This window comes from Mirounga angustirostris, unplaced genomic scaffold, assembly GCF_029215605.1.
Source record: "Mirounga angustirostris isolate CCGP_5_RB_7025 unplaced genomic scaffold, mMirAng1.0.hap1 SCAF_11, whole genome shotgun sequence".
Classification (NCBI taxonomy): Eukaryota; Metazoa; Chordata; class Mammalia; order Carnivora; family Phocidae; genus Mirounga; species Mirounga angustirostris.
The window spans coordinates 49,796,531-49,809,688 of record NW_026991719.1 but is presented as its reverse complement, the minus strand read 5'-3'; the positions used below and the strand labels follow the sequence as shown (position 1 = coordinate 49,809,688).

The following is a 13,158-nucleotide window of genomic DNA, read 5'->3' as shown; positions in this document are numbered from 1 at the left end:
ACCAGAAAGGAACACAGACAATATACAGTAACAGTCACCTTACAGGCAATACAGTGGCACTAAGTTCATATCTTTCAATTATTATCCTGAATGTAAATGGGCTAAATGCCCCAATCAAAAGATACAGGGTATCAGATTGGATAAAAAAACAAGACCCATCGAGATGCTGTCTGCAAGAGACTCATTTTAGACCCAAAGACACCCCAGATTGAAAGTGAGGGAGTGGAAAACCATTTACCATGCTAATGGACACCAAAAGAAAGCTGGGGTGGCAATCCTTATATCAGGCAAATTAGATTTTAAACCAAAGACTGTAATAAGAGATGAGGAAGGACACTATATCCTACTTAAAGGGTCTATCCAATAAGAAGATCTAACAATTGTAAATATCTATGCCCCTAACATGGGAGCAGCCAATTATATTAAGCCAATTAATAACAAAAGCAAAGAAACACATCGACAACAATACAATAATAGTGGGGGACTTTAACACCCCCCTCACTGAAATGGACAGATCATCTAAGCAAAAAATCAACAAGGAAATAAAGACTTTAAATGACACATTGGACCAAATGGACTTCACAGATATATTCAGAACATTCCATCCCAAAGCAACAGAATACACGTTCTTCTCTAGTGCCCATGGAACATTCTCCAGAATAGATCACATCCTAGGTCACAAATCAGGTCTCAACCAGTACCAAAAGATTGGGATCATTCCCTGCCTATTTTCAGACCACAATGCTTTGAAACTAGAACTCAATCACAAGAGGAAAGTCAGAAAGAACTCAAATACATGGAGGCTAAAGAGCATCCAATTAAAGAATGAATGGGTCAACCAGGAAATTAAAGAAGAACTAAAAAAAATCATGGAAATAAGTGAAAATGAAAACACAAATGTTCAAAATCTTTGGGATGCAGCAAAGGTGGTCCTAAGAGGAAAGTATATAGCAATACAAGCCTTCCTCAAGAATCAAGAAAGGTCTCAAATACCACCCTAACCCTACACCTAAAGGAGCTGGAGAAAGAACAGCAAATAAAGCCTACCCAGCAGGAGAAGAGAAATAATAAAGATCAGAGCAGAAATCAATGAAATAGAAACCAAAAGAATAGTAGAACAGATCAACGAAACTAGGAACTGGTTCTTTGAAAGAATTAACAAGATTGATAAACCCCTGTCCAGACTTACCAAAAAGAAAAGAGAAATGACCCAAATAAATAAAATCATGAATGAAAGAGAGATCACAACCAACACCAAATAAATACAAACAGTTATAAGAACATATCATGAGCAACTATGCCAGCAAATTAGATAATCTGGAAGGAATGGATGCATTCCTAGAGGTGTATAAACTACCAAAATGGAACCAGGAAGAAATACAAAACCTGAACAGACCTATAACCACTAAGGAAATTGAAGCAGTCGTCAAAAATCCCCCAAAAAACAAAAGCCCAGGGCCAGATGGCTTCTCGGGGGAATTCTACCAAAGAAGAATTAATACCTATTCTTCTGAAACTGTTCCAAAAAGAGAAATGGAAGGAAAACTTCCAAACTCATTTTATGAAGCCACCATTACCTTGATCCCAAAACCAGACAAAGACCCCATCAAAAAGGAGAATTACAGACCAATATCCTTGATGAACATGGATGTAAAAATTCTCATCAAAATACTAGCCAATAGGATCCAATAGTACATTAAAAGGATTATTCACCATGACCAATTTGGATTTATCCCTGGGCTGCAAGGTTGATTCAACATCCGCAAATCAATCAATGTGATACAACACATTAATAAAAGAAAGAACAAGAACCATATGATCCTCTCAAGAGATGCAGAAAAAGCATTTGACAAAGTACAACATCCTTTCTTGATCAAAACTCTTCAGAGTATAGAGATAGAGGGTACACAACCCCATATCATAAAAGCCATCTATGAAAAACCCGCAGCAAATATCATTCTCAATGGGCAAAAACTGAGAGCTTTCCCCTAAAGGTCAGGAACACGACAGGGATGTCCACTATCACCACTGCTATTCAACATAGTATTAGAAGTCTTAGCCACAGCAATCAGACAGCAAAAAGAAATAAAAGGTATCCAAATCGGCAAAGAATTCAAACTCTCACTCTTTGCAGATGATATGATACTTTATGTGGAAAACACAAAAGACTCCACCCCAAAACTGCTAGAACTCATACAGGAATTCAGTCAAGTGGCAGGATATAAAATCAATGCACAGAAATCAGTGGCATTCCTATACACCAACAACAAGACAGAAGAAAGAGAAATTAAGGAGTCGATCCCATTTACAATTGCACCCAAAACCATAAGATACCTATGACTAAATCTAACCAAAGAGGCAAAGAATCTGTACTCAGAAAACTATAAAATACTCATGAAAGAAATTAAGGAAGACCCAAAGAAATGGAAAAACGTTCCATGCTCATGGATTGGAAGAACAAATATTGTGAAGATGTCAATGCTACCTAGAGCAATCTACACATTCAATGCAATCCCTATCAAAATACCATTCACTTTTTTCAAAGAAATGGAACAAATAATCCTAAAATTTGTATGGAACCAGAAAAGACCCCGAATAGCCAGAGGAATGTTGAAAAAGAAAAGCAAAGCTGGCGGCATCACAATTCCGGACTTTAAGCTCTATTACAAAGCTGTCATCATCGAGACAGTATGGTACTGGCACAAAAACAGACACATAGATCAATGGAACAGAATAGAGAGCCCAGAAATGGACACTCAACTCTATGGACAACTCATCTTCGACAAAGCAGAGAAGAATGTCCAATGGAAAAAAGACAGTCTCTTCAACAAATGGTGTTAGGAAAATCGACAGCCACATGCAGAGAATGAAACTGGATCATTTCCTTACACCACACACAAAAATAGACTCAAAATGGTTGCAAGACTTAAATGTGAGACAGGAGTCCATCAAAATCCTAAAGGAGAACACAGGCAGCAACCTCTTTGACCTCAGCCACAGCAACTTCTTCATAGAAACATCACCAAAGGCAAGGGAAGCAAGGGCAAAAATGAACTATTGGGACCTCATCAAGATAAAAAGCTTTTGCACAGCAAAAGAAACAGTTGACAAAACCAAAAGACATCCGACAGAATGAGAGAAGATATTTGCAAATGACATATCAGATAAAGGGCTAGTATCCAAAATCTATAAAGAACTTATCAAATTCAACACCCAAAGAACAAATGATCCAATCAAGAAATAGGCAGAAGACATGAACAGACATTTTTCCAAAGAAGACATCCAAATGGCCAACAGACACATGAAAATAGAATTTTCAGCATCAGGGAAATCCAAATCAAAACCTCAACGAGACACCACCTCACACCAGTCAGAATGGCTAAAATTAACAAGTCAGGAAATGACAGATTTTGGCGGGGATGCAGATAAAGGGGAACCCTCTTACGCTGTTGGTGGGAATTCAAGCTGGTGCAGCCACTCTGGAAAACAGTATGGAGATTCCTCAAAAAGTTGAAAATAGAGCTACCATATGACCCAGCAATTACACTACTGGGTATTTTCCCCAAAGATACAAATGTAGGGATCTGAAGGGGTATGTGCACCCTGATGTTTATAGCAGCAATGTCCACAATATCCAAACTATGGAAAGAGCCTAGATGTCCATCAACCGATGACTGGATAAAGAAGAGGTTGTGTGTGTGTGTATATATATATATACACATATATATGGAATATTATATATACACATATATATATATATATATACACATACAATGGAATATTATGCAGCCATCAAAAAACACGAAATCTTGCCATTTTGCACGACGTGGATGGAACTGGAAGGTATTATGCTGAGCAAAATAAGTCAATCAGAGAAATACATGTATCATATGACCTCACTGATATGAGGAATTCTCTTTTTTTTTAAGATTTTATTTATTTATTTGACAGACACAGCGAGAGAAAGAACACATGCAGGGGGAGTGGGAGAGGGAGAAGCAGGCTTCCTGCCAAGCAGGGAGCCCAATGCGGGACTCGATTCCAGGATCCTGGGATCATGACCTGAGCCAAAGGGAGCCGCTTAATGACTGAGCCACCCAGGCGCCCCGATATGAGGAATTCTTAATCTCAGGGAACAAACTGAGGGTTGCTGGAGTGGTTGGGGATGGGTGGGATGGGTTGGCTGGGTGTTAGACATTGGGGAGGGTATGTGCTATGGTGAGCACTGTGAAATGTGCAAGACTGTTGAATCACAGATCTGTACCTCGGCAACAAATAATACATTATATGTTAAAAAAAAATGAAGACGATAACAGGAAGGGAAAAATGAAGTGGGGGAAATCAGAGGGGGAGACGAACCATGAGAGACTATGGACTCTGAGATACAAACTGAGGGTTCTAGAGGGGAGGGGTTGGGGGGATGGGTTAGCCTGGTGATGGGTATTAAAGAGGGCACGTACTGCATGGAGCACTGGGTGTTATATGCAAACAGTGAATCGTGGAACACTACATCGAAAACTAATGATGTAATGAATGGTGATTAACATAACATAAAAAAAAAAAAAGAATAGTGGGAGTTAAGCCTGCCTATTCTAGTCAGGTGGGTACCCACCTATTAGCTGTGTGGTCCAGATCTGGCTTCCCAGGTCTATGAGTATTTGTATTAAGTATTTTAAGGCAGGTTTCAGGCCTTTATGAGATCAAACTAGATCATATCAATCCATTCTCCTTAGCTTGTCCTGCTTTTGTGGTTATATTGGACTGACAGGGCACGCTTTTTATCCACATGTCTCACAAAGTATTCCTGAGGATTGTGGAAGTCAGTGCATGGGAACTGCCCCATTCTTTTGGCCAGGATTGAGCTTGTCCATTTTGAGCTTGGTAAAAGGAACCCAGGGTCTGAATTAGGCCTGGAGCAACATTGGCCCCTTCTGTATAGCTGACCTTTTCCTCTCCTGTGAACTTGATGCCAGGAGCACTCAACAGATCAGAACCTATCTGTACTCAGCACAGCCTATTTATATCGACAATTATTATGGGAGGGACAAGAACATGTAGAGGTTGCTTTTTTGCAAATCAATTCAACAACACCCATATTTCACAGCCTTGGACTTTGAGATTGACAGAGCTATGTTGGGAATTTTTAAAGACAGCCTTCCCCAGACATACCAAAAAGCCCAGTTTACCATACAGTGTGAAGAGTTAGGATTGCAAAGGCAAATTCTTTGCAGGTAGCCTGCAACTGAGAAGTGAGGCATGCAAGGCAATTCAGCAGAATGGGAATAGTTTAACCAAACTGTGTAATGTTAATAAAAAATAATGAGCATTTCTGATTCTGTCAAATTGTCTAAAAGGCCAAATATAAGCAGAGAGGAGGGAGAATTGGTCAGAATGATTTGGCTAGTAGAAGACATCTGTCAGGACAGGGCTCATGGGACCTTCTTGGCCAGACTTAGCCATACCACATGTCCCGAGACACGATGTTTGTCATGGGCATGCTATGAAGGTGCACACACGAGTTGTGTCTTTCCACAGTGTCAGCTTTATTCAATCATAAAGCAAAGTTAATCACAGTTCTAAAGCAGGTTCAGGATTCCAAACCCAATGACATTTCACCATGTGATTAAACTTGGCTTCTTACACAGCACACAGAGCAGGACATAAGACAAACTACACAACAAATAAGATAACAGAAGGGATATAGGAAGTCAGTCTGTGGGTGTGCAGTTGAGATAAGGCCTCAGTCTGGTCTTGGTCAGCTCTCAGCACTTACTGCTTATTATGTTCAAGCAGTGAAGGATCTTGGATCTTCAGAGATCAGTCTGGCACAGTGTTCAGTGGCAGTTGCCTTTTTTAAGTGGTCAGACATAGAGAGGTCATGTCTGAAGAGTCTGACAGTTTGCTGCAAAAATCCTCCCCTTTTTAAAGGAATTTAATTGGTCCAGGGTCCCTGCAGACCTCCTATGGTTCTGCTCATTACCAGTTCTGGGGCGTCAGCTGATGCTGGTCCCAGCGATATCTTATAGCTGAAGTACCTTTAACTACTTGCATCATTGCATGACACAGGCTCCTGCTTGACATGAGAGACTCCATTTTGCTCTCTACAATGTGCCCTCAGGGGGGGAGTCGAAGGCAGTGCTAAGAGGAGGAGGGGCTGAAAGACCACTCTGAGAGATAGTTACTTAATCAGACCTTACATTCCACAGGTCCACAGGTCATTTCATCCATCCCTCTGTTTTTTTTTTAATTCATAAAATATTTGACATTCAAAAAGATACGTAAATTATATAATGGGTACTTATGTACTTACTATCCAACTTAAGAAATAATTCATTACAGGGGCGCCTGGGTGGCTCAGTCATTAAGTGTCTGCCTTAGGCTCAGGTCATGATCCCAGGGTCTGGGATCAAGCCCTGCATCAGGCTCCTTGCTCAGCAGGCAATCTGCTTCTCCCTCTCCCACTACCCCTGCTTGTGTTCCTCTCTCGCTGTGTCTCTCTGTCAAATAAATAAATAAAATCTTTAAGAAAAAAAAGAAATAATTCATTACAAATACAAATACAAATACATTACAAATTCCTCCTCTCCCTCTCTGCTCCTTCCCTTTCTTTTCCTTCCTTCCATCTTCCCATTCTCCTCTCTGTACTCTCTTGAATTTGGCATGTGTCATTATCATATTTTTGTATAATTTCTGTACATATGTATGCATACCTAAATATTATGTGGCATTTCTTTGTAGGTTTTTAAACCTCATATAAGTGGGATAGAGATGAGATAAAACTGTACAGAAAAGAAACCAGGGATGTGATGAGCATGGGATTTTAGTTTGCTGTGGCATCACAGCTTTATAAATTTTTTTTTAATTTTTAATATTTTATTTTATTTAAATGCAATTAATTAACATATAGTATATTATTAATTTCAGAAGTAGAGTTCAGTGATTCATCAGCGGCATATAACACCCAGTGCTAATTACATCATGTGCCCTCCTTAATGCCCATCACCCAATTACCCCATACCCCCACCCACCTCCCCTTCAGCAACCCTCAGATTGTTCCCTATAGTTAAAAGTCTTTTATGGTTTGTCCCCCTCCCTGATTTCATCTTATTTTATTTTTCCCTCCCTTCCCCTATGATCCTCTGTTTTGTTAAATTCCACATGAATGAAATCATATGATAATTATCTTTCTCTGATTGACCTATTTTGGTTAGCATAATATCCTCTAGTTCCATCCACGTCGATGTAAATGGTTAAGATTTTTTTTGATGGCTGAGGAATATTCCATTGTGTGTGTGTGTGTACATACCATATCTTCTTTATTCATTCATCTGTTGATGGACATCTCAGCTCTTTCCATAGTTTGGCTATTGTGTACATTGCTGCTATATACATTGGGGTGCAGGTGCCCCTTCAGATCACTATGTTTATATCCTTTGGGTGAATAGCTAGTAGTGTAATTCCTAGGTCATAGGGTAGCTCTATATTTAACTTTTTGAGAAACCTCCATACTGTTTTCCAGAGTGGCTGTACCAGCTTGCATTCCCACCAGCGGTGTAAGAGGGTTTCCCTTTCTCCACATCCTCACCAACATTTTTTGTTTCCGGACTTGTTAATTTTAGTCATTCTGACTGGTGTGATGTGGTATCTCATTGTGGTTTTGATCTTTATTTCCCTGATACCCAAGTGATGTTGAGCATTTTTTTTCATGTGTCTATTAGCCATTTTTATGTCTTCTTTGGAGAAATGTCTGTTCAGCATCATAGCTTTTAAATTGGGTGGCAGGTTCACCAAAACTTAGTGTATTATTAAAAGTAAGTAAGTAAATAAATAGAGAAATAAGAGCACCTTGTGTGGACTAATGATGAGTGTCTCATGGACTGAAAGTATTAATCCAATTCTATATACCAGAGAGTAAAACAATAATAAAGGATAGGCAATATACAGTTTGTATCCATCTACAACTTTTCTTTTTCTCATGCAGTAAGATTTGTGAGATTCATTCAGTCAATATATGAAGCTTTTTTTTTAAAGATTTTTATTTATTTATTTGAGAGAGAGAGAATGAGAGACAGAGAGCACGAGAAAGAAGAGGGCAGAGGGAGAAGCAGACCCCCTGCTGCGCAGGGAGCCCGATGCGGGACTCGATCCCGGGACTCCAGGATCATGACCTGAGCCGAAGGCAGTCGCTCAACCAACTGAGCCACCCAGGCGCCCAATATATGAAGCTTTTTATTCACTCTTACCCCCCCTTCTCCTGCCAGACTAGGCCTTCTCCAAAATTCCCCAGAATGCTAAATGTTCAACCCTTTCCATGTAATCCTTCCTGGCCAGCAGCCTGTGGCCACCTTGCTACTATTACCACTCATCTCCACTCTGATTGCAGGTCTCCTTAGCCTGCTTGAATTCCCAGGTACCCCCCAGGCAAACATCCAGCTTATTTCATACTTCTGGAAGGCTTGCAAATATTTTAGAAAAGAAAAGGCCCATGCTCGCAATGCTTGTGTGGCTTACTGCATCCTAATCCCCATATATGTGTCTTACAAACACATAAGGATTGATGCTGGGGTCTGAGACAGAGCCCTTGGATGTAGGACAAAGGCTTTCTCTAAGAGCATCTAGTTAACCAAACTATCAGTGTCATACTGCTAAGCTAACCTGCCTACATTTGACCAAACCAACCCCTATTTGGTACTCCAAAACAATGGAAGTCTTAGCGTCCTGCTGTGCCCATGAGCCAACTTTCATGGTACCTACTGTCGACATACCTCCAGTTAAAAACCTTTTCTTCCTTCCTACCTAGGACCTGATCCGAAGAGACATTCTGTACTACAAAGGCCGCATTGACATGGATAAATATGAGGTAGTTGACATTGAAGATGGCAGAGATGATGACTTTAATGTCAGCATGAAAAATGCTTTCAAGCTTCACAACAAGGAGACTGAGGAGGTACATCTATTCTTTGCCAAAAAGCTGGAGGAGAAGATACGCTGGCTCAGGGCTTTCAGAGAAGAGAGGAAAATGGTACAGGAAGATGAAAAAATTGGTAAGTGACCTGAGAGGAGAAAGAAGAATATGGCTATGAAGGACATAGAGGATTTGAATTAGTTTTCATTTTTCTAGAAGCAGAGGGAAGATTTCTGTTGCAAACTGACCTAATCCATTTTGGTGGTTTCCTATTATTAGGTCCTTTGTGGCAGATATCAGTAGTTTCTTCTAGTCAGAGTTAAGTGAGAGTTATAATTTGGCCTCCCTTACAGTCTCATGACTAGATAAGACTATTACACTGGAAGCAAACCTCAGTCTCAATTCTCCCAAACATACAAACATTTATTAACAAACAAACACAAAAGCAGTCATACAACCTGTTCTGTAATCTCAGTAAAGTCCCAGTTTTGTTCTTAGATACATGGCAGCATCTTCTGTGAAGAGGTTAGTCAAGGAAGAGTTGGTGATATTATAGCAACAGGCTGCAACTAACTTTCTAGTTAGAGTCTGTTGACAAAATCCTCTGATGGGGAACAAGACATAACACCTGTTTTCAATCTTGAGCTTAAGGCTTTCTTCTGAAGGGTAAAAGCTATAGGACTCACTGGATTTTTATACCCAGGTCTTGTGAGGGCTAAAGAGCCTGTAAGACATTTGTGACTAGTTCACATTTGAATAACATTCATTTTACCAATGAAAATTTATTTTTAACATGTGTTAGGCTAATTAGGCCTCCTGCATTAAAATGACTGAACTGCTGGGAGTAGTGGTCTCTGGAGCAAGGACTTCTGAGTGTTTAATGTGTTAACAAATCACCTCTTGAGTGTGTATGCCTGATTAAGGCACTTCAGATGTTAACTAAATGCCCCTAGAGCATAGATTAAAATTAATGCACATGTATATATCACACTTTCTGTATGAAAGCATTTTAAAATAAATTGTAGAAAATATAACTGGGTCTCAAGCCATGATCACTTGCATGATTCAGTCACACTAAACCATAATTTTTTTTGGCTTTAAATAGGTTGTTCCCCTTTTCCAGAGGGTATATAACTAGCAGAGAGATTTTTCATGCTGCTTTCGAACTGTGGGATTTAGGTGCCATTGACTATAGCTTTGTGGTTTACAAAGTACTATCTGGTCTCTTGCTCATGGTCCTGCCATTCTAGCATAAAAATACCAAACAGCCAGGCTTTGTAATTCCTTGAGAAGACACAGTTTCTGTTTTTGCCCCACTCTTAATGAGAGTAGAATTTTATATTAAAACACATGTATGCTCAAGCTGGTAGAAACTGCCTCTAGAAAAATGGGCCTACCCATTGAGTCCTGGTGCAAATGGATTCTTCTCTCCTTCAGTGTTGGGGATTTAAATGGTTTAGAGATAAGGAAGGGTGATCAGAAAGACACTACTTAGTCTAATCCTAGTTCTCTCCTCAGGTTTTGGGTAGAGTGCATATTAATAATTCACTTTGAGTCCCATTGAAGCCAAATAGCTTTTAGCATATGAGTACTGCAGTTGGACAAGATGTAGAGTGGTACAGAAATGCTACTGGGCTTCTTCTCTCAGTGGCAGGCAGCAGCAGCCTCTGATACCACTTAGGTTGTTAGACCTATTAAAGATATTGTCTTAATGTGCTTTATGCAGACCCTAGATCAACTAGAAGATCCCCACCATTCTGTCTGGTTCCAGTGTTATATTTCCCACACAATGCCCTAATAACCTGTAACTTGAAGAATCTGCTTCTAATAAAAAAGCTTCCAGAAATTACATTATTTTTTTAAAATTTTGTTTAAAGTTTTAATTTAAATTCCAGTTAGTTAACATACAGTGCAATATTAATTTCAGGTGTACAATTTAGTGATTCCACATCTATACACAACACCATATGCTCATCACAACAACTCTACTCCTTAATCCCATCACCTATTTAACCCCTCCACCAGACCACCTCCCCTCTGGTAACAACTGCTTTGATCTCTATAGTTAAAAGGTCTCTTTTTGTTTCTTTCTCTCTTTTATCCCCCTATGATCATTTGTTTTGTTTCTTAAATTCCACATATGAATGCAATCATATGGTATTTGTCTTTCTCTGATTTATTTCGCTTAGCTTAATACGCTTTAGCTCCATCCACAATGTAGTACACACACACACACACACACACACACACACACACAAAATGGAATATTACTCAGCCATAAAAAATAACAAAAACTTGTCATTTGCAATGACATGGATGGAGCTACAGAAGTTACTTTCTGACAAACCTGTTATCTTTTCTAAAACATTATTTTTTTTCTAATTATAATAATAGCACTTCTATTGTAGGCAATTTTGGAGAAAAACACAGAAAAATACAAAAGAAAACTAAAAATCACATAAAAACATCCTACCCAGAGAGAGATAACTTTTGTAAATATTTTATATATTTCCTTCCTGTTCTTTTGTGTATAAATAAAATACTAGGACTAAGATGGCTGACTATGTTTATGTCTCCCCCCAACCTCTATCTCTCCATGATGAACAGTTCTAAATTTATATGCTCATTTTACACTTAAAATCATACCATTAACATTTCCCTAAATCATTTTTTTAAATTTTTGTTATTTTATTTAAATTCAATTAATTAATATATAGTGTATTACTAGTTTCAGAGGTAGGGTTCAGTGATTCATCAGTGGCATATAACAACCAGTGCTAATTACATCACGTGCCCTCCTTAATGCCCATCACCCTGTTACCCCATCCCCCCATCCTCAGATTGTTTCCTATAATTAAGGATCTCTTATGGTTTGTCTCCCTCTCTAATTTCATCTCATTTTATGTTTCCCTCCCTTCCCCTATGTTCATCTGTTTTGTTTTGTAAATTCCACATATGAGTGAAATCATATGTATTTGTCTTCCTCTGACTGACATATTTCACTTACAATAATATCCTCTATTTCCATCCATATCATTTATACATACATACATACCACATCTTCTTTATCCATTCATGTGTTGATGGACATTTGGGCTCTTTCCATAGTTGGACTATTGTGGACATTGCTGCTATGAACATTGGGGTGCCCCTTCAAATCACTAAATTTATATCTTTTGGATAAATATCTAGTAGTGCAATTGCTAGGTTGTAAGGTAGTTCTATTTTTAACTTCTTGAGGAACCTCTATATAGTTTCCCAGAATGGCTGTACCAGCTTGCATTCCCACCAACAGTGTAAGAAGGTTCCCCTTTCTCCACCTTCTCACCAACATTTGTTGCTTCCTCAGTTGTTAATTTTACCAATCTGACTGGTGTGATATGGTATCTCATTGTGGTATTGATTTGAATTTCCCTGATGCCAAGGGATATGCAGCATTTTTTCATGTGTCTTTTGACCATTTGTATGTCTTCTTTGGAGACATGTCTGTTCATGTCTTCTGCCCATTTCTTAGCTAGATTTTTTGTTTTCTGGGTGTTGAGTTTAATAACTTCTTTATAGATCGTGGATACAAGCTCTTTATCTGATAAGACATTTGCAAATATCTTCTCCCATTCTGTAGGTTGTCTTTGGTTTTATCAACTGTTTCCTTTGCTGTGCAGAAGGTTTTTATCTTTTTTTTAATTTAATTTAATTTTTTTTAAAATTTTATTTACTTATTCATGAGAGACAGAGAGGCAGAGGGAGAAGCAGGCTCCCAAGGAGCAGAGAGCCCAATGCGGGACTCAATCCCAGGACCCTGGGATCATGACCTGAGCCGAAGGCAGACGCTCAACCATCTGAGCCACCCAGGCGCCCAGAAGGTTTTTATCTTGATGAAGTCCCAAGAGGTCATTTGTGCTTTTGTTTCCCTTGGCTTTGAAGACATCTCTAGCAAGAAGTTGCTATGGCTGATGTCAAAGAGGTTGCTGCCTGTGTTCTCCTATAGGATTTTGATGGATTCCTGTCTCACATTTAGGTCATTCATCCATTTTGTGTTTGTTTTGTGTATGGTGTAAAAAAATGGTCCAGTTTCATTCTTCTGCATGTGGCTGTCCAATTTTCCCAACACCATTTGTTGTAAAGACTGTTCTTTTTCCATTGGATAGTCTTTCCCGCTTTGTTGAAGATTAGTTGACCTTAGAGTTGAGGGTCCATTTCTGGGTTCTTTATTCTGTGCCATAGATCTATGTGTCTGTTTTTGTGCCAGTACC

General features: G+C 39.1%; 1 protein-coding gene across 3 annotated transcripts in view; it reads left to right on the top strand.

Moving 5' to 3' along the window:
• ARHGEF9 (Cdc42 guanine nucleotide exchange factor 9) overlaps positions 1-13,158 on the top strand; it is a 242,054-nt gene that overhangs the window by 197,716 nt on the left and 31,180 nt on the right. For all 3 annotated transcript variants that reach the window (XM_064574140.1, XM_054508226.2, XM_064574141.1), the window contains one exon: positions 8,801-9,044. In XM_064574140.1, the coding sequence (XP_064430210.1) occupies positions 8,801-9,044 (244 nt within the window). The remainder of the gene's footprint in view (positions 1-8,800; positions 9,045-13,158) is intronic.